General features: G+C 49.1%; 1 protein-coding gene across 2 annotated transcripts in view; it reads left to right on the top strand.

The window, feature by feature from the left end:
* Positions 1-26,452, top strand: part of RPTOR (regulatory associated protein of MTOR complex 1) — a 100,918-nt gene that overhangs the window by 16,300 nt on the left and 58,166 nt on the right. For both annotated transcript variants that reach the window (XM_053994546.1, XM_053994547.1), the window contains exons 4-9: positions 11,361-11,519; positions 14,308-14,454; positions 16,621-16,796; positions 20,652-20,711; positions 24,062-24,162; positions 25,068-25,212. In XM_053994546.1, coding sequence (XP_053850521.1) covers positions 11,361-11,519; positions 14,308-14,454; positions 16,621-16,796; positions 20,652-20,711; positions 24,062-24,162; positions 25,068-25,212 — 788 coding nt within the window. The remainder of the gene's footprint in view (positions 1-11,360; positions 11,520-14,307; positions 14,455-16,620; positions 16,797-20,651; positions 20,712-24,061; positions 24,163-25,067; positions 25,213-26,452) is intronic.

Below are 26,452 nucleotides of genomic sequence, written 5' to 3'. Positions count from 1 at the left end.
CTGCCTGGCTCTGTTCCCCTGTTCTCCTGCTGGACATCTCCTCCCCAGGCCAGCCCCGTGCCCTGTGCCTCCATCCCTGTGGGTGTGCAGTGGAGCCAAAGGCTGGGCTTGGATGAGGCACAGTTTACATAATTCAGGACCTGCTATGAAGTAGTCTGGGCCATATGCTTATTAAATTTGCATGAAATTATAGATTTTGTTTCCTCTTTGTTAGGTCTGGCTTTTGGCCAGGTTCTGCCTTTAACTCCAAACTGTCCGGAGCACTCACAGGAGGTTTTCCCCCTTCCTCAATCATTTGGCTGCTTCTGTTGGGATTTCCCTGGTGCACAGATCCCAGTGGCACTCCTGCACCAGCTGCTTTTTGCAATCCTGCCCTTTATCCTCTGATGAGCTTTGCCAGTCCTGCCAGGAAGGCCAAAATGTGCAGCTCATTCCCAGGAGAGGTGAGAGGATGCAGCCACTCAGCTCCTGCCTGGCTCCAGCTGTGCTGAGCTCCTGCTGAACTGTTGCACTGGGATCTTCTGTACAGAGCCCTTCCAGCTGAAGGGCACTTCTGTGGAATGTGGGGCTTTTTACATCCTCTGAGAAGTAGCTGAATGGAGTGTGAGGGGTTTGTACTCTGTAAGATTGAGCCCAAAGCAGTGATTTGCCATCAGCACTCCCCTCTGCACCAGCCAGCCCCAGTGAGGCCAAGGGACTGAACCATCACATCCCAAAGAACCCTCCCCCTTACACCCACTTGCCTACATAAAACAAAGTCAGTCACTGGATTGATTTTTTAATTCAAGTGCTACAGTTTTGCCTCCCTTTTTTTCTTCTCTCAATTTCCTCCTTTTTCTGCTAAGAGAGTCGTTTGGGCTGGTTTAATTGTCTCCTGGAAGGAGCTGATTTCATTAGAGCTGAATGGATTATACCTGAATGGGCATCCCTGGGGTGAGGGAGATCTGGGAGCCATGAAGGGGGATGAAAATCCTGGATGGGGAAAGGACTGGGGAAACCTAGAAGACAAGATTAAATAAACTTTTAGGAAGCCTTTGGGAAGGGTGGTTGAAAGCAAGTCCTGGTGGTTGGGAATGCCTGCAGCTGGAGCATCCCTGCTGAGGGTGCCGTGGGCACTGGAACAGGGCAGTTCTGCTGCTCTTCCTTGGGCAGGCTGTGAAAAAAGGGGTTTCCCATTTCTCTCTGATCCAGTCTCACCCATTGTGTGCTGCCTCTTGCCTGCAGCAGTGAGTGATGGTCTCTGAGGGCACATCTCCCACAACATGGGTAAATTGTCTCTTTTGTGGCAGGCCTTCAAGGAAACAGTGATTTTCTGATCAAACAGGCTGCTTCTCCCTCCCTTCTAGTCTGCTTCCCAACAGTTTTCTCTTAATTTCAAAGGAAGTACAGCCAAGATACTTGAAGTGGATCACTGAAAGCCTCTACCTTTTAGAGCATGTTGTCTGTTGTTGATGCTGTTGTTCCCCTCATTAGAGGTCTCTGGGCTTTGATTCGGTGTCTGAGGTTTCATTCCTTCATTGCTTTTTTCTGCCTAATTAATTGGGAAGTTGCTGCTGCACATCAAAGGGGGAGCATTTCCTAAAGAGTAACTACTTAAGCATGAAAACTAATTGAACACATGACCTAATTATTGGTCTCTCAGTGAGTCATACTTTTCCTTTATTTCTGTAGGGTTTTTCTTTTAAAACAACAGCAAATACTAATTGCTCCTGCAGAAGAAATACTGTAGAATTCCAAAGGGGAACATGGAAAAACTGGTACTTGGTCTCCAGTAGGAGATATCTGCAGATGTAGGAACATGTAAGAAAAAAATGAATAGGAAGGAAAAAACCAAAAAGACACTGTGACCTTGTTTAACAAAACCAGGTTTTCCTTAGAGGACTATGTTTGTTGGTTTTCATTTCCCAACAGCCTCTTGAATTTGGCAGCTATTTCAGGCTCTGCAAAATTCTGCTGTATCAATCCTTTGCTGTCTTGTTAAAGATCAACTGTCTTCAGCATAAACCAGCAGGGTTTTTTTTTTTTTGGGGGGAAAAAAAAAAAAAAAAAGTCTGCCACAGAAGTGGAGTCAACAAGTCTAATTGTGAAACCCAATTATTGCTGTTCTCCTTCTGCCTGAAAACCTGTGGTGGTCAGAGTGTCACTGTCAGCCTCACTGAACACCCCTGGGCCAGAAAAGCACCGATTTCAAGTGTGGTAAAGGATGAAGCCACTCTTTAATGCCTTGGGGATATGGAGACATTGAGGAGAAATGAGGCAGCACTTGTAGTTTCCCCCTTGGTGGCTCTGCAGGTGATGTGAATCCCAGCCCTGCTCAGCATGGCCAGCCTGGGGAGAGCTGGAGCCCCCCTGGCAGGGCAGCTGCTCCTTTGGGCTGGAGCCCCTCACCTCCCTGCCTGCCCTGGGAGCAGCTCCTGGAGCAGGGATAACTGAGCATTTGGGAGTTGCCTGTGCAAGGGGGGAGCTCCCTGCTGCAGCTCTGGGTACAGCTCATGTGTAGAATGCTTTTGCTAGTGAGAAAAAAAACAAAAAACCAAAACTGATAAATCTTTAACACACCACTGTAAGTGGGAACTGGGAAATTGCAGCAGTAGTGCACTTAATACTGATTTTTCAGATATTCTCCTGGAAAAATGAGTCACAAAAAAAGGAAAAAAAAAAATATTGCAGGCATGGAGTGCTGTGTGGAAGTGTGTTCAGAAGCTGCAGAGACCAGGCATTAAACTGTTGTGGGAGCTGAGCTGGCTGTGCACTGCAGGCAGCAGGGGCTGCCATTCTGGAGCTCAGCCAACAGACTTGCAAAGTCACTTTAGTGGGAAAATCCTGAAATCCTGTGGGTCTTTGCACCTGCTGCAAGGCTGCAGTTCTGTGGGCAGGATGTGCTGGAAGGAAGGAGATCACCCAGCATCTGAACTCCTGGCAACTCTGAGCTCCTGCTCAAAGGCCTTGCCTTCCTTCTGGCAATTGCTTCATTTCCCATGTTTTATTCTTCATGTCTGTTTTGGTTTGTGCTCTGTCATCAAAATGGGGCCAGAGCTGGCAGGGAGGAAGGTTTGTGCTTTTGAGGGTGTTTTCCTGTGACCATTGATGTTGGCTTGTCAGAGATGGGAAGGAAGAGCTGACAGGAAAAGGCTCTTGGAGAGAAAAGCAGCTCTGCCTGGCAAAGCTGATTAACGTGTTTCTGTAATTACCACCCAGCTCTGGGTGACCCATTTAAAAACACCTTGTCTTTGTGTTGGGTGGGGAGTGCAGAATCCCTGGGATGGGGGACAGGGAGGAGCCTCCTGCAGATCCCTTGGCAGCACCCTGCTGCTCTGTGTGCAGTAAATGCACCTGGATCCAGCGGGCAGGGATGCAGGGCTGCAGCCTGGCACATGCAAAGGATGCTGCACCAGGAGCTTCTTGCTAACAGGCACCACCAGTTCTGTGCAAAACCTGAGATTACCAGGGGAAACTATTGACATTTTTATTTATATTCCTGCTCCTCTCTAAGGCAGAATGAGGAAATCCTGAGATGCTTTGGTTTGAAGTCCTTTCCTGTAGAGATTAGCAAAGCATAAGCCTTGGAATGATTGGCTTTCCTTCTCCTGACTCATTAAGGTGTTTTTAATCAGAAAATTGCTTCATTAAGCAATTACTTTGCAATCAGAGGAGAACTGAAATTACTAAACAATTATTTAGTATTGAGAAGATGAAGTTCTTGCCCTGCAGGGCCCCAGCCTTGCAGCTCCTCCCTGGAGCACGATGCACTCGGGCCAGGGTATAAAGACAGCCAGTCTGAGAATTTACCAGTTTGTACTCCTGCAGCCTAAACTGGGCTCCCAGTGAGATCCAGGTTTCTATTTAAGAAGCAAGATGCAGAGCCTGAAACTTTAAAGAGCTCCTAAAACCAAGGTTCTGGAGAAGGAATGGAGCTGACACTGATGCTTAGGAGTTATGTGAGCAGGTTTGAAAGATGTGACCTGGGGTGTACTTAAAATCCTGTTAGGGCACTTGTGGTGTGACCCATCGAGCTGTCACCAGGCTGAGGGTGCAGATCTGCCATATGAGAAGCAGATTTGAGTTCTTTTACCATTCTCTTGGTTTAAGAGCAAGCAATTATTTACACAGCCCTCTCGGAATGGTTATTTGAGCAGAGAGGGAAGGATTTGTACCAAACACAGGAGGCTGGTGGGTGGAATTTCTGTGAACTTTGGCACAAACCTGCAGTGTGAAGCAGCTTGTAACTGCTGAGGAACACACCTGTCTTGTGGATGTACTGTAGCAGCAACTCAAGGTTGGTTGTCCTGATTTTTGTCTTCCCTGTCAACATCAGTTCTCATGAACACACTGCTCAGAGGCATTTTTTTGGAAGTGTTATTGGATCCCGAGCCTGCACTGTGAGGATTAGGTACTTTGGAATTCATTTCACACTGGACTTGAAAGCAAGGTCAGAGACTCTGCAGAGGGAAGGTAAAGTCCCACTGCTGGCTCCAGGCACAGGAGGGGATGTGCCACGCTCAGAGCTGGCTCCAGCCACCTCCCTGTCCTGGCATCAGCAGGCCCAGCAGCCTCGGGCTGCTCCAGAGGGAATTAGCACAGGGGAGATGGGGAGGGGTTTGAAATGCACCCAAATATCTGCAGAGGACTTGCCTCAGACTGGCAAGAGTCTCCCTTTGCTCAGTTTAGTGTTTAAATTAAAGCATCTCTAAGTTATGGTTTGTCTTCACTATAATGAGTATTTTTCAAGTTAGCAATGACTAATAATTTGATCAGGAATGTTTTCTCCTGGCCTGTGTTAACCAGGTTAAGCTGCTGCCTCTAATGTCAATTTGGGATTTCTAGCACACTCCCTTGTACTTAAATATGCAGTTTTTATTATCTTGGCCTAATCCTCATGAATTTGCATCAGGGTAATTTTATGTGCCCACAGCCTAAAATTAAAACACCTAAAGGGAAGTGGTGGGGTTTTTTTAATATAAAATTAAGAAGCTTGATGTCTGTGGATATGGTTCAGAATAATTTGTATTTGCATGATGTGTCCAACCCAAGAGTTATTGTGGCCATATCAGTGTGGGCTTGAGGTGATTGGGTTTGTGATTGATGGGTAGTGGAGTCACTTCTTACAGGGCTGAGTTATCTCTGAGCTTATCACACAACAGGCTCTGCAGGCTGGGCTGGGATCCTGCCTGGCACTGCTGGATCCTGCCCTGGGATCCTGCCTGGCACTGCTGAATCCTGCCCTGGGATCCTGCCTGGCACAGCTGGATCCTGCCCTGGGATCCTGCCCTGGGATCCTGCCTGGCACTGCTGAATCCTGCCCTGGGATCCTGCCTGGCACTGCTGGGTCCTGCCCTGGGATCCTGCCCTGGGATCCTGCTCTGGGATCCTGCTCTGGGATCCTGCCCTGGCACTGCTGGATCCTGGGATCCTGCCTGGCACTGCTGGGTCCTGCCTGGCACTGCTGGGTCCTGCCTGGCACTGCTGGGTCCTGCCCTGGGATGTTTATTGTGGAATTGTGCAAAGTGTTCGTGTGCAGCTCTGCGTTTGCCTGTCCTTTGGTGTCTCTCCAAAGCCAGTGTAAATGCAGGATCCTAAATCTTCCTTTGATGCAAGAAGAGAGCTGTGGTTTAGTCAGGATTGAAATGCGATCACGGTGAGTTGCAGGCTTGGGTTATTAATCACCCTTTTGGATGAACCAAAGAACAAAGTATTTTTGTTTGTGAGTGAAGCCTGTGGTTTTTCACTAGAACAGCTTCCCCCTCAGCAGGCCTGGAACCAGGCCAGCCTGGCAGCACATGGAGACAAACTCTGGGAGAAGCCTGTAGTAGAGGAGTTAGGGAAAGGAAATTGGTGAGTACAGAACGAGTGGCACTGAAAATCCTCTTGCAGGGCTCTGCTGAGCCCTACCCCTGGCAGGGGCTGCCTGCAGTGCCTCTGGATCAGCCCTGCCAGCAGCAGGCAGGGTCCCTGCCCCTCCCTGCCAGGGATGCTTGTGACTGTGCTGGATGAGCCAGCCTGCAAAACAGATCCTCTTGGAGCTTCCCAGAGACTTCCCTCCATGGACACAATGAGGGATTCTCCTCCACCTGCCTGTTTTATCAGCAAGCCTTTATACATGGAGTTTCCTCCAAATCTGTGTTGAGATCTTGCTAAATGTCCTCTGGGAATTCAAATGGGTTTATATCAAAAAGATACTTCTTCTCATCTCTGTGCTCTTTGATTTCTTTAGGAAACTCTACAAGATAAGAGTTTGATTTGAAAAGTCTGGCTTCTCATTAGAGATGCTGAACGGGCTCTTCCTCAAAGTGTTTGTTCATGGTTCTGTTTGTTTATTACCATTCCACCAACGTGCCCAGCACAGAGCTCAGCCTGGATTTCCTCTGGATTCCTTTAGAAACTGATGCCATTCTTCCTGCTTTCCCCTTTCCTGGTACCCAGGTGGTTTCAGAGGGATTTGACCCTCTACAGGTGCTGCTCAGTAATTCAGTATTTGAGATAACTCGGGTTATGCTTTTTGGTTCCTGGAGATGGGATGGGGTTGTTGGAACTGGGGGTCTCACTGTGTCACCCACAGTGGCTGGGGATGGCTGCACCAGCTCTGGGCTTCTCAGCTTGCTGAAATTGTCTGATCCTATCTTGGATTTTCCTTTTTTTTCTTCTTCTTTTTGGCCACGTTCCTGTTCGCTGCTTGGATGCTCCAATGTGTTCAGGAGATTTAAAAAGTAAAATAGAATGGTGCTGCTTTGCTGTGTGCACCACATGTTCCTCCTGGCTGTGAATTTTTGACATATATGTGCCTGTTTTATGTGTCTGAGCCCCACTTTGTTCCAGACACTCTCAGGAACACGTTGCATCGAACTGGCAGCTGCCTCATATAAAGTGGAATATGAATTAATTCAATTTTATGCTCTTCACTTAAAAGAAAACTTAATCCAGGATTTTTAGTGTTCATCTTTCACAGGTCTTCAAGCGTCTGAGAAGCATTTCTGTCTGGGGTGGTTTTGTCCTTTGCCTTAGTGTGAGATATTTGCCTTAGTGTGGCTGAACTTCCATAACAGCAGGGATGCTGATCCAGGCTGGGTCCCTGAGCAGCAGGGATGGGTTTGTGCACACAGCCAGGAGAGCTGCTGTGGAACTGCCCAGCCTTGCCCTGGAAGCTGCTGGTGTCACTCCTCTTGGATTTTAGTCACTTACTTCTTTGTAAGGCTTCTTATAGTGGAGTTTTTCCAATCTGGGCATTGTTCCAAAAACCTCTCTCTTGGAATAATTAGCTTGCTTTGATTCCTTTTAATGAAATCATGTGGAGTAGGCTGGCTGTGTGCATGGCAAAGTCACAGGTTTAATGTCTTCTCTCTGCTTTTGGAAACTGGGATGCAGATCTGCTCCAAGAGGCAGCTGCACCCTGGGCTGGTCCTTGGGGTTTGGATTAGGGAGAAGCATTGCTGAGGATAAGGGAAAGCTGCATCTCAGAGTTTGGGACCCACCCTGGGGAGGCTTTGCTGCCAGCCCAGGATGTGGAGGTGATGGGTTCTGCACTGGGGAGACTGGGGTGGGACTGCTTCCTCCAGGAAATCCCACCCAGCCCTGCTCTGGGGTTCCACAGGGCAGGAAAGCTTCCAGCCCCAGGGCTTGTCCATGTCCTGCAGGTATGGAATCATGGAATTGGGTTGGAGGGGACCCTACAGACCACACAGAGCAGCAGTCCAAGAGGGAACATTAGAACCTCAAACACTGCAGCTGAATTACCTCTGTTTTATTTCTTTTACTCACCACATGCAGTGCCTTGTGTGTGCCACTTGCATTTGGGATTCTTTGTCACCCAGAAGCTGTTTAAAAAAACCCAATCTCCAGCCAAATAAAGCTTTTATATCTCATTATAGATTCTGGGTAGGAGCATCCTTCTTCTGCAAGGAGGTGTAAAAGGCAGTTTCAGTATAAAATACTGAATGCTGGAGTAGTTTTTTCTGTGGATAAATTTGGAACACATTCAGTAAGGTATCTTAGGGATAAAAGGGGAGTGACTTCAGGATTTGTTCTGCTGAATGAGAAGAGGATGGATGATGTTACAGCTTGTGAAAAGCAGAGGCTCTGGATGCCAGCAGAGACATTTGTCATACATTTTTCATACACTTCGTATCCCCTGCACTGGGGTTGGGGTTTTGGCGTGGGATCACACACACAAACTGTGGTCTGAGTCTTGTGGGGTCCTGCAACACACACTGAGGTCCTGGCCTGCAGGAGAATGAAAGGGGAACGCTTGAGTTTTACAGCTTTGATGAGAAAATAGGTTTATCCTCGTGTTTTCTTAAGGGGAAAAAAAATCCATCTCCCTGCTGAAAGAGCCGTGGGGCTCCAGCAGTGCCTGCTGGGCTGGGCAGTGCCAGTGGTCACAGGAACCTGGCCTGGCTTCCAGAACTTTCCATTGCCACTGAGAGTTGAGCAACACCAGCAACTTCAGTCCCCTGTTCTGTCACCTCTGGCACTCTGCATCCCTTCCTTTTCACGGGGCCTGATCCTGAGCTGAGTTTCCTGGGCTCAGCAGCTGGCAGGGTGAGCAGAGCTGAGTTTGGGAGGTGGTGACAAGCCAGTTCTGGTGGCTCAGGTGACAGCCAAGCCCTTGGCACAGCCACGGAGCTGCTGCAGCCCTGGCTCCTCAGGAAAGGGGTCTCTGCCTGGGGCTCCTCCTCAGTGCTGCACGTGTGCCTTGGCCCCATTAACAATTAAAGGAAAACCTGTAATTAGGTGAAGTTTCCAAAGCAGAGGCAGTAATTGAAGCTGAAAATCCAGAGGACTGTGGGAATTTCTGCAGCCAGTGCATCCTGACATTCCAGTGGGGTAGGAGTTGATGAATCCACTGAAGGGGCTTTTCCCCTCTGGACAGACTCGTGTTGGAGAGGTCACTGCTGTGCCCTGCTAGGCAGTGAGCACCTGGCTGGTTTATTTTCCCTTTGAAAGAAGTAAATCCCTTGTGAAACAAGCAGACAGTAATCTGGGAGGTCATTCCATGGGATGTCAGGGGAGGATCAGCACCACAGCTTCGAGTGGGACCATCTCACTTCCCATTTCAGCATTAACCGTGGGAAATGTCCACAGGAAAACCACAGGAAAAGCCCCAGACTGGTTTCTTTTCCTGGTCTGGGTGCCAGAACTCCTTTCTATTGAAACTCTTCCCACTCCCTGCAAATCTGTCAGTACAGTGTTTTATCAGTCCTGCTGGGAGCTGGAGGGGAAGGAATCAGCACCTTGGCAGGGAAGGTAGAGGAATAAGGATGGGAGGAAAGAAAAAGACAAAAAAGGCACCACCTGGGCTGGTGTGTTACTCACGTACCTGGTTCTTGTCACAGCTAAAACTCCCACCTGAGTCCTGAGCTGGGCTCAGACTGTGCTTATTCACAGCTCCCTCCCCTCCTTTCCATTCCCTCGTCCTCGTGTTGCTCCAGGCCCAAATGATCTGTTTGCAGTTTGGAAATTGAGATCTACAGACTTTAGTTTTAGAGTCTGAATCCACCTCCATTAACTGCGAGCTGTGTTTAATATTGATGCTCCAGGGACGTGAGGAGGGATGGAATGAGCCTGTTCTCCTGTGGAAAAAAAGCTGAAATTCCCCAGCACTCTGCTTTGGGTGGCTGGTGAAGCTGCCAGCAGCCAGGCTGGGATTTAAGGGGCACATTTTTGCAAATCAGAGTCTTCATCACTACTCTGAGCGGAGAGAGGAGGAGGTGGGGGCTCCGTGGGAAGATTAATGCAGCCTCTTGGCTTTCCTGAGTGCTGAGGTTCCCAGAAAGGATGAGGGTGTCACATCACTGCTTCTTGCTTCATATTTTTCCTCCTTTCGCTTGCTTTTCTTGGGTGTTGCCAGCATTAAATGCTGCCATTCATTGTTCCCTCTCCCCTGCTGGCTGGAGACTCTGACTGTTAATTGAGCAGCACTGTATCTGCTCTTCAGGCTTCTCAGGTAAACAATTTAAGTCCTTCATCCTCTTTTACTGTGACATTTTAAGACTTTCTCAGCATTGGCTGTCGCAGAGAAAAACCTAAAAAGCCCAAATTCTGCAGCCTTGGTTTGGTTTATAAACAGGCTCCCAATGGCAGCTCTTGGAGAGGTGTGTTTGTCCTGCTCTTAAACTTGGGTCTTTATTTCACTACATCAGATTGAAGGTTTTTATTGTGATTCTGGGGTTTCAGTCTCTGCAGCTCTGGAGAAGAGAGAAAGAGCCAGGCTTTTGTCTTTCAAAGGGCAGTTGAAAGACTTCCTGTTATTATTTGGCCTTACTTCAAAAAAATGCACTTTTGAGCGTGACAAACCAGCTCCTACCTGGGTGTCTTGAACTCAGCCAAGCTAAAAGGGGTTTGAAGCATTGGGGTTTTTGCCAGTTTGATTTTTCCTCCATCCTCCAATGTGCCCTGAGTTCAGTGCTCATAGGAGCAGTAACGGGGTGTCCACAGGCACACTGGGGGAATACATCCACTTTTCCCAAGGCAAAGGGCAATTTCCAAGGGCTCTCCATCACTTTCCCCCCTTCTTACCCAACTGCTTGAATGTCAAATTCCTGAGCCTTTTGTGTCCTTTTGTCTTGAGAATGGTGTCGACCTATACAATTTCCTCTCTTCAAGAGAGGGAATTTGTTCAGTTGGAGGTGTAGAGAATCTGAATTGGAGGATTAAGTCAGGGGTTACTTGTGAGACTGGCTAATGTTGAAACAGATTTCACCTTCTTAAGGCTTTTTGAATATTAATAATTGAAAAGTGAGTGAGCAGGGTGGGAGCTGGGAGCTGTGCTAAGCTCCCTCCAGCCTGTGCTGTTGGTGTGTGTGACAGTCCCACACAGCACCAGGCATGCTTTGTTTATCCAGCCCCACTGCCACTGGTTTGTGTTCCCTTTCCCAAAGCAGCCACTTCCTATCCACACTGGAACTGATGCCTGGAGGGGGTACCTGGGACAGAGGTTGGACAGAGTTAAAGTGGTGATGTATTAAAAGGCCTCAAAGGATTCACCTTGGGCAGCACAAGAGCCCGGCCAGAGCTACACCCAAGATGGACCCTGAGTCAGGAGTTTCACACTTTTATAAGTTCTGGTCCATTTCCATGTTGGGTTCATTGTGCAATTCCAGCTCCAGGTTGTGCAGTCCCATCCTCCCAGGTTGCTCTCCTCAATTCCCTGCTGTTTGCACTTTTTGGGCTGAAGCTGTCACAGTGTCCTTGGTTCTGGGGCTGGAAAAGGATTGTTCTGTGTGCCTGGGCTATGAGGAGAGCTGCTGACACTTCCATGGAGTTCAGGGTCACAGCAATGCAGTGCAGAGCCAGGGAAGCAGAGCAGCTCAAGCTGAAGGCACCAGCACAGGGCTGTGTGCAGTGACCGTGTCCCCTGCTGTGCCCAGGCCAGGTACAAGCAGAGCCTGGACCCCACGGTGGACGAGGTGAAGAAGCTGTGCACGTCTCTGCGCCGCAACGCCAAGGAGGAGCGCGTGCTGTTCCACTACAACGGGCACGGCGTGCCCCGGCCCACGGTCAACGGCGAGATCTGGGTCTTCAACAAGGTGGGTCCGGGCTGGCACAGCCCTGCCAGGCCCCTGGGCAGCACAGCTGGCTTTGGGTCGCACGCTGCTTCGGGTTTAGGGACCTCAAAACCCCTCCAGAGCCAGCCCTGCCATGGCAGGGACGCTTCCGCTGTCCCAGGGTGGCCGAGTCCCGATGTCCAGCCCAGCCTTGGGCACTGCCAGGGGTCCAGGGACAGCCCCAGCTGCTCTGGGCACCCTGTGCCAGGGCCTGCCCACCCTCACTTGTAGTAATAAGCAGACAGGACTCAGTTTCTTCATGAAGGAAAAGCCCATTCTATATTTCCATTGTTTATATTTATAAATATAAGTTATTTGGGACAGCCCCAGCTGCTCTGGGCACCCTGTGCCAGGGCCTGCCCACTCTCACTTGTAGTAATAAGCAGACAGGACTCAGTTTCTTCATGAAGGAAAAGCCCATTCTATATTTCCATTGTTTATATTTATAAATATAAGTTATTTGGGACAGCCCCAGCTGCTCTGGGCACCTCTGCCAGGGCCTGCCCACCCTCACTTGTAGTAATAAGCAGACAGGACTCAGTTTCTTCATGAAGGAAAAGCCCATTCTATATTTCCATTGTTTATAAATATAAGTTATTTGGGGGTGTTTGTTAAGATGGAAGACAAGGAGCAAGATCCTTCCTATTTACAGAAAGGGAACTGTGGGCACTTTGTTGAAGGCAGCTTCGTTGGTTTTAATTTTAATGGATAATTTGGAAAGTTGCACAGAAGCTAAAGCTGTAATACATTTAAAGGAATTTTTACAAGGTACTGTGTTAAACTTCATTGGTTAGCAATACAGTGAAACTCAGTTTATTGGTTGGTAAGGGCTATTGTATATTTCTATCGAATTTTCTCTTTCTAGATGTGTTTACATATTTTCTTCACAGATTCTTATGGGGCAGATTTCTTGTTTTTGCAGGTATTGTTGTATCAGTAAGGAGTGATGTTCTAGTTTAGTTGCTGTTTCCTGAGCAAATCTCAACGTGGCTTCAAAAGGAGAAAAATCAACATGCCCCAAGTTCAGACATGTTCATTCTGACATTTTGAGGAGCTTCTCTGCAAGTTTTAAATATCTGAGTTGTTCTCTCAACAACTGGGGGTGAAATCTGTTCACCAGCAGTTTCCAGCTGAGCTGTGGTTGTGGGAAGGGGCCCAGAGGGATGGTGGGAGCAGTGTTGGAGCAGGGACTTCTCCATTCCCAAGCCAGGGAACAAACTGTGTGTCCAGCCCAGCACCAAAGCATCACCCTTTCACTGTGCTTTAGCACCCCTTCTTGCTTCAAACTGCCTCATTTACATATCATTAGCAAAGTTGATGTTTTATGTGACCCCCACAGTAGAGTTGGAACATAAAATTCTTCTGCTTGGAAATACCACAATATTAATCAGAGCTATAATCCCATCTTAGCTGGAGCAAGATGCCTTGGAAATATAAAGGTAAAACAATGCCTGCCCATAAAATGTCGTTGATGGGATGTGTCAGAGCAGGTTTTTTATGTGGAACTTCCTGGGCTTGGAATGTGCTTCACGTGAGTGGTGACCTTAAGAAAGGCTGTTCTTGCCTCATCCCACCCTGCAGTGATTTGTGGAGCTCCAGCTCCCTAAAACTTCGGCTTTCATCAACAAATTTCCCTATTAATTTTAATGAAACAACCCAAACTGTTATAAATGGGCAAAACTGGGTTTGGAAATGCCTCACCCCTCCCTGCCTTACATAACACATGGTTTATGATACCTCCTGTCTTTATCGACGCTGATACGTGTCCTTGAAAATTTGATTTTTGTAAAAAGTTTACTGCTTTTATTACAGCTATTTTAAGTCTTTTGAATTTAAATGAGAGTTATGATCCCATCCATCATCCTGCTGATGTTAATAGGAACATCACAGCTTTTCCTGAGGATTTTGGGCTGAGCTCAGGGTTGGAGGAACACCAGGGTGCTCTCTGCCTGCAGCTGAAAAGGATCCTGCTGCCAGCCACTGGGTGTTTGGTGGTGGCTCTTTGCAGGCAGGAATCTGTGGTTTATATTTTCAGCTCACTTGGTTCAGGATTGGCTCCTCAGAGCTGGTTTTAAGTGGCTGATTTTTATCCTCTTGCCTCCAGTTATTTGGGGGCGTTTGTTAAGATGGGAAACAAGGAACAAGATCCTTCTTATTTACAGAAAGGGAACTGTGGGCACCTCACTCTGTTGAAGGCAGCTTTGTTGGTTTTAATTTTAATGGATAATTTGGAAAGTTGCACAGAAGCTAAAGCTGTAATAAAATTATGAAGCATCTCGTTAGGCTCAGGCGGGGTAGTGCTGATGGGCTGCAGGGGCTTAATTATCCATCCTGATTTATTGATGGGGTTTTCAGTTTAAGATGTTTGATGTTAAATTAAAGACAGCTGGTTTGCATCCTTTATCAGTGTTGCAGAAATTTGGGATAAAATGGGACTATTAAATGCTGTTTGGAGTTGTTAGCACATATCAGAGCTCTAAATATCTGATACTGAAAACTCTTGGCAAAGTTTTGGGCTTTTTTTTTTTTTTAGAGTTGGGTGTTTCAAATAATGCCACAATAAAATCTGCTCGTCGCTTGCGCTGACTTGGGTTCACATCCTCTCTGTTGGTAGATACTGACTGAGATTTGTGTTCATCAATATGTCCAGTCTAGGCTTTACTTTGTGCTTTCAGAGTTGGGTGTGTGGGTGTGTTTTATTGCCCCAGCCAGTTCAGGTGCTGCTCCTTCCGTGGCCCCTGGTGAGAGCAGTGCTGGTTTCCTCCTGCAGAACTACACGCAGTACATCCCCCTGTCCATCTACGACCTGCAGACCTGGATGGGGAGCCCTTCCATCTTCGTCTACGACTGCTCCAACGCCGGCCTGATCGTCAAGTCCTTCAAGCAATTTGCACTACAGAGAGAGCAGGAGCTGGAGGTGAGGGCTCAGGCTGCTGGGCTTTACTGAGCACAAATGAAGTCTAAGCTTGCTTTGCTGTATACGCTGAAAAATGTGGTTCAAACTGTGTTGGAAGGCAAATTAATTTGCAAATAACTTTGCCACTCTTGATCTTTCTGGTTCAGTTTGCTATCCCATTAAACTTGGAATGATTTTCAATACAAGCACTAATTAAATGTTAATGTTAATAGAATCAATTTGGGCCCTAATGGTCTTTTCTGCTGAGATGAATGCTGAGGTGAACAAGACATCATTATTTTGGTTGCAAAACTCTGGTATCTGGGGCTGTATTCCGATGCAGTTGTGGTTTTGTGCTGTTGAAGTGAATGTGAAAATGTGAAACAACAAAAACCTGATCCACACAGGGATTGTCCTGGTGGTTCCAGCTCTGCAGAGTGTGGAATGTGTTCCCAATGAAAAGCTGTCTTTGGCTGCAAATGGAATTAGTAATAAATTTATTGAAGCAAATCTGAAGTGCAAAGTGGAAGGGAAGAAGTTGGAATGTTCTGTGCAGCCTCCCCCCTGCTGCCTGTAGCTCCCAGGGAAAGGACATTCGTAAAGGTTCACTTCTTGTGGGATTAGAAACCCCAAAACTTCAAGGAAGGAATATTAACTAATCAGGCAACTGAGTGTCACAAATACAACCTCCAAACAGATGTTAGGTGTCCCTGCCTGTCAGTCCTTTCCTTTGGAATTCCAGTTTTTGGAGATGCTTTAGTGGGGGCTCTTTGGCAGGTAGAAATTCCAATGTACTGAAGAAGACAGCTTGATAGCCTGGGATATGCAGATCATTTCATTATTCCTGCTCTTCCATAAAATAATTCCATATTTTGTAACGGTGAGGAACTTCCCATAGTCTGTGGCTTGGGAAGAACATGAATCTGCCAGACAGGGATCAACAGAAGTCAGAGAAAGGTGGTCTGAATATCCTTCCCCAAGTTTCCCTATCAGCCTAGGACTTCCACTGGGATATTTCTGGGGCCTTTCTCCTTTGTTTATACAGTGCTCTCTTCAGCACTTTGGTTTTGGTTTCTCGTTCTGTTCCCAAGCAGGTTGAACAGGTCTGACTTCACCTTCCCTTTCCCTGCTTTCTTCACCAATTTCCTTTTCCCCTTGGCTGGTGCTGAGCTCCTGGAGGACTTGGAGGCTGCTGTGGAGGGAGCAGCCCCAGGAGCCCTTTGCTGTGAGACAGAACCACTGCTCAGGTGGAGTTTGTGCAGGAGAACCTCTGCAAGTCCAGCCAAGGGAGGAGGATGAGCACAAGTGATAAAAGTCCTTATTTCAGCAAACATTCCATTCCATCTTCTCTGGGATTTTTCATCTCGTGGAATATGTGAGGCTACACGGGACAGCTGCTTTAGTATTGCTGCTCTTGCACTGCCATTAATTTGGTTATGAAAACACTTCCAGGGTTATGTGTCTGCTTTTCATTCTGTCCTTAGATTTCATTAACTCCTGGTGCCTGACTGAGGCTCCTGCTCGTGGGGAATGGAAGCAGAGCCCTGCTAACAGACAGAGCAGAGTGCTCACGGCGTCATGAGAGCGTGGAGGGGAATTCATTTGGAAAATTATGAATTATCCAATTGTTCAAATTCATGAAAAGTGAAGCAAAGCTGCAACTGGTGCTCCAGAGGGGCTGCCAGAGTGATCAGGATAATTGTTCCCCATTTCCCTGCTAGGAGATCAGAGGAGTTTGCTCTTCCTTTAATCTGCCAGAGGGATTCTCACCTTCTGATTCCATATCTTGCCCTAATGAAAAAAAAAATGCAAAATGTTGGAAAGAAACTTTGGTGGCTGAAGTTTACTTAGTTTACCTGGTTCAGAAAGGCACTGGGAAGATTATGTAGGTTTTCACTCCCTGAATTATTAGTCTCAAATATCATATTCTTAGTCAAAATCTCAAATAGGAGAATCCCTGTGCTTTTGGAAAATGGGAACGTGGGTCTGTAGGGCATTTTAACTTTATAGACTGAGCTTTGGTCTGCAGGGCATTTCTGGACTGGCTCTGGACTGAGTGCTGTTAATTAGATACGAGTTAAAGCTTGTGCTGGTGCTGCCACAGTCACCAAGAGCTCCAGGGAGCACTGGCAGCTCTCCCTGGGATGTCTCCTGACCCCCCCTGGGGAATTGCCTTGTTCTCCACAGGTGGCTGCCATTAACCCCAACCACCCCCTTGCCCAGATGCCTCTGCCCCCCTCCATGAAGAACTGCATCCAGCTGGCAGCCTGTGAGGCCAACGAGCTGCTGCCCATGATCCCAGACCTGCCTGCAGACCTGTTCACCTCCTGCCTCACCACCCCCATCAAGATCGCGCTGCGCTGGTGAGTGAGACCCCCCTGCCCCCCTGCCCGGGGCACAGCAGGGCTCTGGGAACCCAAATGCTGCTCCTGACCCAGAGCAACCCTGCAATATTGAACAGCAGGGTTTGAACTGGGCACTGGGGACACAGGCTTATTAATGAGAGCTAGAAAGGTGAAAATATTGTTATCTTCTACTTATTGCGTTTTAGTTTCCAGCTCAATATCTAGGTTTGCTCCGATTGAGGGGTTTACTGATCTGGGAATGAAATATCTGCTTCCCCAGAGAGCAGGAATGGTACATAGTGCAATACAGCTTTCTGCAAACTGTCCTTTGCACAAATCACATTCCAAATATTGCAGTTGCTGTAAATAATGCAGTAGCTCTAAACAGTGCTGGAGTGAGAGGAAGGGAGTGATAAACCAGGGAAAGATGTTCTGGAATGACAGCCCGAGTTAATTAGGCAGAAAGTGAGAAAAGGCTGCTCCAGAGAGCAGGAGCTTTCCAAGAGCAGTGTTTTACCCAACACCAGGGGCCTGAGTGTGGAGCCCCCAGAGCTCAGAGGCTCTTCCAGCTGCTCCTCTCAAGTTTGTGCCTGGTCCAGAATGGAAAAACTTCAGGGCATTTGCTGGATTTGCTTGGAACAGGCAGAAGCCCATGGACACTGCAGGTGGTGGTGAGAAATTGTCACCAAAGCTCCAAGAGTTACTCACTGCCCTTTGGGGATATTTGTAATAAATTACAATTCTTTAAACTCTTTCTGTTTTACGTTAGCAGCAAACTGAGCGAGCTCCTGTGGCCAGGCTCCGGTTTGGGTGTGTGAAGTTCTGTAGGAGAGGTTTTTTGGTGGGTTTTGTTTGTTAGCTATGCCAAGAAAGGTTTTTTTGGGATACTCTGATCTGTTCAGGAATTTCCTGTTCCTCATCTCCATGGGAACGTGGCTGAGGGGCTGAGCAGGGCAGGTTCTCCACAGGCTACACCTGCACGAGCATGGGAGATTCTCTGAGCTGTGTCTCAGGGGGTTTGACAGGAAAGGTGTTTGTAAAACTGCTCAGGGGAAGGGTTTAAACACCTCAGCCCCAGCTGGCTGACGCTGGAAGGTGCCATGGGAACTCCTGGGTGGTGAAGAATTTCCTCCCACTTCCAACCCAGTGATTGTGTGGTGTTCACTGCACTCTCAGGGATTTAGTTCTCTGATGAAGATTATGCTCCTTCTGTGTTCCCAGTTGATTGGCATTGGTGCAGGTGTGGTTTCATCCATGCAATCCTGTAAATTATAAGTGCTGCTGTGGATCATTGGTTTTTACTGATGTTAAACACCACAAATGCAAAACCAGACCCTCTGCTGCATTCTGAGAGTTTGATCCAAGCTGTGTTGATGTCCTTAAGGTGTTAACCAAAAATCATCACAGAGACCTTTGCCATTAAAACTTTCTTTTTCCTTCATCTCAGCCCTTTTCCTAAAGCTGACCCAGAACCCTGTGGAAGTGCTTTTGAAATACAACATTTGTGCAGTTCCAGCCTGGCACTCTAATGAGGTTTCATATAGGGAATTTATGGGCAAATGAAAGTTTGGATAAATGTTTATCCATCCCATGTTGTTCTCTGTAGCAAAGTCACTGAAGGACAAAATCCCTCATCAGCTGGGGCTGCAGCTGCAGCCACTTCTGTCTAATTCCAGGGGAAGGGAAATTGATGCTGGGAAGAGAAGCACAGGTCAGCCAAGCCCTGGGGCTGTGGGGCATGGGACTCCTGATGGCAGCCTGCAGTTCCAGGAGCCTGGAGCGTGGCTTGGCTGTGTGGCTGCTGATTGTCCTTGTGTGTGAGAGCTGGCGTGTTCCAGCCAGATCCTGCAGCTATATAAAGCTCCGGGCGAGGCAAAGCGGGAGCTAAGCTGCAGGGATTGTTAATCCTGACAGATCTGGCTGTCGGGGGGCAGGCAGGGGTGTTGAGGAGTGCTTGGAGCCCTGCTTGACGCAGATCCTGGTGCCTCACGCGCCCCAAAGCACGGGCAGCTCCCCTGGCAGCTGAGCTCAGGCACACTCGTGTGCCTGCCGTGCCATCGCTCCTGGAAGTGCAAAGGAGCTGCAGTCACACAGCTGGAACTGGCCCCAGCTGACTTCAGCCTTGCAGCTGTGAAGTCTGGTCCATGCAGAGGGGTAGGGATCCCGAAAAGGGCTGCAGAACCCCCAAACAGCAAGGGGCAGAGCGCTGGGGAGCTGCTCAGCCAGGGGAGTTTGAGATGTGCACTCTCCTCCAGAAGGCACAGCCAGCACGGGAAGGGAGCAGGGAACGGGAAAGGACCAGAGCTGTGCCTGCTGCTGCTCTGTTTAAGGTGTTTTATGGGGCTTTCTCTAATGTATTTATTTTGCATTTCAGCTTGAGATTTTGGGGTTAACTCAGCCAATCCTCTGTCCCACGTTGGTTTAGACAAACTGCACTGAGTTTCAAAATATTCCCGTGATACTGAGCACCATTTCCTGCGTGTCTGGGTTTGGGCTGGGAGGGACCTGAAAGCCCATCCAGTGCCACCCCCTGCCATGGGCAGGGACACCTCCCACTGTCCCAGGGTGTCCTGTCCAGCCTGGTCTTTGAGGTCTTCCCTTTATCTTCAGTAATCTGAGAATATTAGCACCTTCCACTATCCCAGGGTGCTCCAAGTTCTGTCAAAGCTGGCCTGGGACACTTCCAGGGCCAGCCTGCTTTGGAGGCAGCAGATGTCACAAACTCTGCAGCCTCATCCCAGGGCCCTGAGTCTGCCTGGGGCTGTTTAGGAGGGAATTTCCCTGCGTGGTTCTGTAATGCACTGTCATAAGAATTTTGTATTTCAGCAGATTGCACAGGGATCCCACTGCAGGTTCCTGGGATCTTTATGGCTTCTCTTTCTGCTGGATGACACACACGTCAGGAGAACAGCCTGGGGACCATGAGCTTTCCAGAGCCTGTCCCAGTCCTGGGCTCCAGTGGATGCCCTTCAGGCAGGGGATGGCACAGGAAAACTGGAGCGGTGCTCAGGATCTCAGAAATGAGCTCTGTCTTGTTTTTAATGTTCCTTTTATCTGGGGACAAACCCTTTGGACGTGGATACTGTGGCTCTGGTGAGGAGAGATGTGGGAGATGGGATTGCTGGCCAGCTGAGCCCTGGGTGTCCCCAGAGTGGGGGCCAATGTCAGCTGAGATGCACTGGGGGGTAAATTCCTCCTTAAACAGCAGCCAGTGGGTTCCTGAGGGGCTGGGGATGTGGAGCTCTCAGAGGGAGCCATTCCAAGCTGGGTTCCCACTGCTGCCCTGTGCTCCCGGCAGGGCTGGAGGAGGGAGGCAGCTCCCCCCTTCCCACACACTCCTGCTTGAGCAGCTTTGGGGATTTTCCAGGCCCTGCTGACAGGACTTTCTGCTGCTCCTGGAGTAGTGGGCTTTGTAAGGCTGAGGAAATGGAGTCAGCAGTTTTTTAAATGAAATAAGGGAGGTGTGTGAACCCCTGTTCCTCCCGTCCCCTCCTCCTGCCGTGCCAGCTGTCCCAGGGAAGCCCAGGCAAGGCTGATCATTATTCCAGCAGCACAATCCTCCCTGCCCTGGCGTGCTGCTCCCCAGAGGCTGTGCTGGATGCTGGGAGGCCTTTCCCCCCACGCTGTGCTGGAACACTTGTCACCCTGACAGTTACAGTGGCCCACTTGTGACACCTGACGATGGAAAATCACGAGGGTGACAAATGCTGAGGGCCTCCTTTGGCTCTGATCTCGCCGTGCTGAAGTTTCCTACCCAAACACCATTTTAAAAGCAGAAACAGTGCAATAAAGAGCCCTCCTCCTGCATCCTCTCCACAGAGCCTCGTCATTAAACACTCAATTAGTGTGTTCCATTTTACTGTCTCTCCCCAGGTTCTGCATGCAGAAGAGTGTCAGGCTGGTGCCAGGAGTCACGCTGGATTTAATAGAGAAGTAAGTCAAATTTTGTATGTATTGGTGTGTCCTGAAAGGGGTCAGGAGAACAGGAGGCTGGATGGAAGAAGTGTAAATTCTTAACAGGAAGGTGTTCCCAGAGCTCAGCATGGTGTGGGGATGAGCTGCCAATGGCACCTTCTCAGGAATGGGCTGAGATCACAGCAGCTCCAATTTGCCATTTTTGCATGTTTGCAATCAGCTGAGGTTCAAAAAGCCTCTCAGTGCTGCCAGCCCTTGCACACAGGTGTGTTGGGTTAGCCAGGTCCATCAGCAGTGTTGATTTTATATGGGAAAAATTGATTATCTCCTCTCAGCTGGGAGAGGGAGTGATAATTTGAATAAAGCTGTGTTTCAGGGACACTCATTGGACCAGAATAAAAATACAGTTTACAACTGACAGAGCAGAGACAAACCCTGTCTCTCAGAGGAGGTGTCAGAGTGGTTTTTAGGGAAAGAATTCACCACTGGGTGTTGCTTCCTCTGAAAGCCCTGGGGAAAATGTGCTGGGCTTTGGGTTTCTTGTGGCCTCGAGGAGAAGGGAAGCAGGAAGGAAACCTTCCTGGGACTGAGTGCCAGAGGTGTGCAAGGTTTGGGGATGAGGAGGAGACTCAGGCCACTGCAAAAACAACGGCTGTGGTATGTTAATTAATTAACAATTGCTACAAGAGCGTCTCTAATCAAAGACAGGGTGAGGTCGCTGAAGGTCTGAGGCAGCTCTGACTCAGCCTCACAGAGCACTTGGACCTTAAATCCTCTTTGAATAAAGGTTTCCTGGCAGAAATGGGTTTTTGTCCAGGCTCTTGGTCTGTGCCACAGCACACGTGTGTGCCAGCAGCAGCTTCCTGTGGATATCAAATATTTAAACCTCATCCTCTTCATCTCCTCCTTATATCAATTATGGAAAACACAGATTTTTATTACAGTCTCGAGACAGAGCTGGAATAATTCCTGGATTGCCTATGTGTATATTGTAATTTATAATTCAGTTGTCTTCAAAATTGGGGAAGGAGTTTATATTGCAATTAAACTGCAGACTTTGAGGCTAAATGAAGCTGCACCTTCTCTGAAGGGCTCCAATTTCCAATTATCCAGGCTCAGCCCATGTCCTGATGAGGGAACGTGGGGTGGATCCTGATGTGCATTTACATCACAGATCTCCTGAGATGAAGCCAAAGCAATGCCTTAGCTTAGAAATAAAAATCTTTGCTGGAGCCAGACAGCAAAATATAAAGGGGATTTTGGTGGAGAGCTGGGGATTTGGGAACTTCTGGTTGCTCCTGCCTTGGGGGCACTTTTCTGTTTGATCCCAGGACTTCAGATCATCTGTGCTGGAGGTGTGGCTGCTGAGTGACATCAACTGGGCTTTGTTCTGCTTTTCAAAAAGCTTGGGAAAAAAACCTAAGGAATGGTTTATGGGAGTAAATCCGTGGTAATGGGAATCCAAAACTGGGTGCCAAGAGTTGGGGGTGTACAGGGATGCTTTAATCTCTGTTGCTGGGCTCCCTCTGCCAAAATCCCCCTCTCAGGGGACCAGGAATGGTATATGGCATTCCTGGGATTTTCAGCTTGGGCCCATTGTGCAGAAAGAGGGAATTCTAAACAAAAATCCCCTGAGAAGGGGGAAGCAAACAAAGCCTTGAGAGCTGTTCCTGCTTCTGGTGGGGCTGAGAGAAGAGAGTCTGTGGCAGTCTGAGGAAATGGCTGTGCCTGGCCCCCAGCTCAGCCTCTCTGTCCCTGGGGAGGAGCTGGGGCTCCAGGGCTGGTGACAAAGGGCCCCTCTGGATGTCACCACGTGGGGGAAGGTCCTGCTGTGGCTGGGCTGGGGCAGAGCCCGCTCCAGGCTGCCGTGCACCAGCACCACATCCATAAAAGTCACCCCAAATAACAACCGTGGGACTAAAATTAATGTTTGTTTCTACTTGAAGCATTATCAAATGTCAGGGGCTGGAAATCGCTCATATTTTAATGTCTGTTTATTATTTATAGTGGAACATGATAATTCATGGTTTGCCTTTGCACCTGGGCTTGGCAGCTTTCAGCCCCTCGGTCTTCTCGTGGAGAACTCAGTGGAAGAAGTCAGAGGTGATTTCTGTGTCCCAGTGGGTGCCTCAGAGCCCTGGGCACTGCTGGGGCTGTGGCCAGCAGAGTTTCCCTTCTGCACTCCCCCAGCTGGGCTGTGCTGGGCTGGCTGCTTTGTCCCTGCTGCCAGGGGGGGTCAGGCAGGGCAGGCACAGGCTGCTGCTCCCAGGGATGGTTTTCATGGCAACGCCGCGCTCGCATCCTCGCTCTCTGCAGCGCAGCCTCCCAGCCTTTGTCCTCCTCACAGCTTGCCCAGGTTTCCCAGCCCGGGCACGGCACACCTGGATCAGCCCCGGGGTTTGGAGCTGGGCACCTCTCTGAGCACAGGAGCTCTCTGGGTCCTGGCTGAGCAGCTCTGGCCAGGCCAGCAGGTTTCACAGTGTCATGGTTTGACACTGGTGCAATGCCAGCGCCCCCATGAAAATGCACCTTCCCTAAATAAGGTGCCAATATCCAAACCTGACCACTGATTGGTTTGACCCAACTTCCTGGAAAAAATTCACTTCCATGTCAAACCACGACACACAGAGAACCTTTGAGGCTGGCAGAGACCTCTGAGCTGTGCCCCCGTGCCCAGAGCTCTGAGTGCCACCTCCAGGCCTTCCTTGGGCGCCTCCAGGGATGGGCACTCCAGACCTCCCTGGCAGCCCCTGCCAAGGCCTGGGCACCCTTTCCATGGGGCAGTTCCTGCTGGAGACTAAAGCCTGCTGTGCAAGTTGCCATCCCACGCTGCAAGGCGAGTGTCTGGCTTGCTGGGGAAGCTCAGCAAGGATCCCCTTGGTTCCCAGGGCAGCCCCCCTGGCTTGGGGAGCTGAGCTCTGCTGCAGGGGGTGTTGTGCAATGCAAATATTGACAGGGAATCCTCAGCAGAGCCTCTGTGGCCTGGTGTTCCCCGCGCTCGCTGCGGGGGATCCATTAGCAAACACTGCTTCAGAGATGTGTGCTTTTCCTCCAGTGCCCAGACAGACAGGAATTTCTCATAAGATGTTAATTTCTAGCTGCTTTAGAACTGTATTTATACATGGAAGTGGTGCTGCTGCACGTGTCAGAGGAGTGAGTGGCCATGGAAAGGCTTCCTGTGTTGGTGCTGATACTTCTGGTATTTAAAAACTTGGCACAGAAAGGCAGTTGGGTTAAGTTAGGAATAAATCCACAGGATATCTTAGCACGTTTCTGAAACCTCCTCATCCTGTTGCTGACACTTTCTCCCGAGGAGAAAGGCAAAATAACAGGGGTCTTATTAAGGGTTTTCTTTCCCCCACTTGTAGGATTCCTGGGAGGCTGAACGACAGGAGAACTCCCCTGGGGGAGCTGAACTGGATCTTCACAGCCATCACAGACACCATTGCCTGGAACGTCCTGCCCAGAGGTGAGGCTGGGGCAGGGCAGGGGGATGGGGACTCAGATCCATGAGATGCTGAAATGAGGAGAAAATGAAACCCTGAAACTGGGAGAAGAGATCAGGATGGAGCTGAAAGCTAGTTTGTTTTTTATTTGTTCTTTCTTACCAGAGCATTGCAGAGACCTGATCATTAGAACCCAGAAAGGGTTTTTCTGTGCTAACACAATTGTCGTAGCTTGAATAATTCTCTTTCTTACTGTATTTGTACAGAGCAATCTGTTTTCTTCCAGCCTTGGTTAGTAGCATGAATAAAGGCTTTTTTCCCCCTCTTTGCTGGTAAGGCAGTTTTGTTTCCCATGAGTAACTTCATCCCTCATTTCTCTACCCCTGTTGTGCTCTGAATTGGTACTTCTGGAGCACAAGCAGCCAAATTTGTAAACAGTTCTCCAGCCCTGCTCTTCCTAATGCTCACACGGCATCAATTCTTCTCTGCCTGTAGAAGAGAGCACATTTGCTATCTTTTAGGATTCATTTTGGCTTCTCATGAGCACATCACACTGCCAGTTAACAGATGGATAGTTCTTGATTAAACAGCACACAGAGGTCCTGTTCTCCCTCAGTAATTTTCCAAAAACTTAGTCAGGATGAGCTGAAATGAGACACCAAAAGGGAGGTTTGATCCAGAAAAGGCAAAAAAGAGCCCAAGGTAGAAAGTGTTTAACTGTGTTAAGGTAGAATGGAGCAGCCACGGTGTCTGAGGCAGCTCTGCAGGCAGAGTTTCCCTTTCCTGCTTGTCATCACATCCCTGCAGAGCTGCTGGGGATCCCTCGTTGCTGGAACAAAATGTGGACGTGGTTCTATGTCCTAACCCCTTTCTGCATGATACCTGAGGTGCTGAAGTGCCTGTGGTGACTCCTGCAATGTCTTGGCAGATCTTTTCCAGAAGCTCTTCCGGCAGGACCTGCTGGTGGCCAGCCTGTTCCGGAACTTTCTGCTGGCAGAGAGGATCATGAGGTCCTACAACTGCACCCCCGTGAGCAGCCCCCGGCTGCCCCCCACCTACATGCACGCCATGTGGTGAGTGCTGCGAGCCCCAGGGTGCTGCTGCTGGGGTCCCCTGGCTCCCTGGAGGTGTCCCCAGGGGCCTGGAGCACCCTGGGATGGTGGCAGGTGTCCCTGCCCCTGCTGGGGGTGGTGGCACTTCAGGGTCCCCTCCAGCCCGAGCCGTGCCACGGTTCCACTGGGGTGTGCAGAGCTTCCCTGCTCCAGTCAGTGGCTCAGGATGGGACAGTTGGTGGCATCCCAAAGCTGCACCATTTTCCTGAGATTCTGTGGTGCAGGAGCTGCACTCCAAACAGCCCTGGCACCTTGCACTCCAAACAGCACAGAAACGGGTGCCCTGCTGCCTTTGTTTCCCCAGGGGTTGTGTGGGGTGGGGAAAGATCCTTCACTTGTGTTGCTGAAGTAGAAGAAATCCCTGCTGTAGAGTTCCTCTACTTTTACTGTTGCTTTTGAGATGATGAATGGAGATGGAGGGGGAACAGTTATCAAAAAGCTCTTAAATTCAGTTCTGCCTATCAAACCAATGTCCCACGAACAATTATAGTAAAAATAATAATAATAACAGTAATAACAAAAATTCTGGCTTTCATTTTCTCGCTCACTGTGATTAATAGAGCAGCACCAAATGGGGCCAAGTAGAGAGGGGGGCAGTGACACTGAGGGGGCTCCTGGGGGACAGAACAGAGCCTTGCCAAAGGCTGAGGGACTGACAGGTAAAGGCAGCTGAGGGGGCTCAGCCTGCCTGCATTTCCAGGAGCTTTTTAATGGGTTTGCTCCATAAAAATGTGGAGGAAGGTGGAGGGTGATGATGAATGGGTGTAGCACTGAGGAGCTCAGATCCTCAGAGCAGCCTGGGACAGTGGGAGCATCAGCTGAGCTTTAAGGTCCCTTCCAACCCAAGCATTCCACGATTCCACGGCGTGGTTTCTGCAGGCAGTGGGGCCAGGCTGGCAGCAGGAGCCCCAGGAGCTTTTGCAGGTGCAGGCAAACACTGAGGAGGAGTTTGCTGGGTCCCACAGAGCTGCTTTAATTATTGGAAATCCTGGAGGAAACTGGGGAGCCTTTGGCTGGAGCTGCCAGCAGCTGAACCTTCTGAGTGCTGGGACCCTGAGTGTTTGGATCAGCAGCTTCTGAGGAAAACTGCTCTGGGCATTTGTGAATGGGATGAGCTGTTCTGTCAGTGGCACCCAGGGCTGGGACACTTGTGAGGGCAGAGCCACCCGTGGTGACTCTGAGCTGCTGCTGGCCATCAGCT

The sequence above is a fragment of the Vidua macroura genome, chromosome 19, assembly GCF_024509145.1.
Source record: "Vidua macroura isolate BioBank_ID:100142 chromosome 19, ASM2450914v1, whole genome shotgun sequence".
Classification (NCBI taxonomy): domain Eukaryota; kingdom Metazoa; phylum Chordata; class Aves; order Passeriformes; family Viduidae; genus Vidua; species Vidua macroura.
Note: the sequence above shows the minus strand (reverse complement) of the source record. Positions and strands in the feature narration are given on the sequence as shown.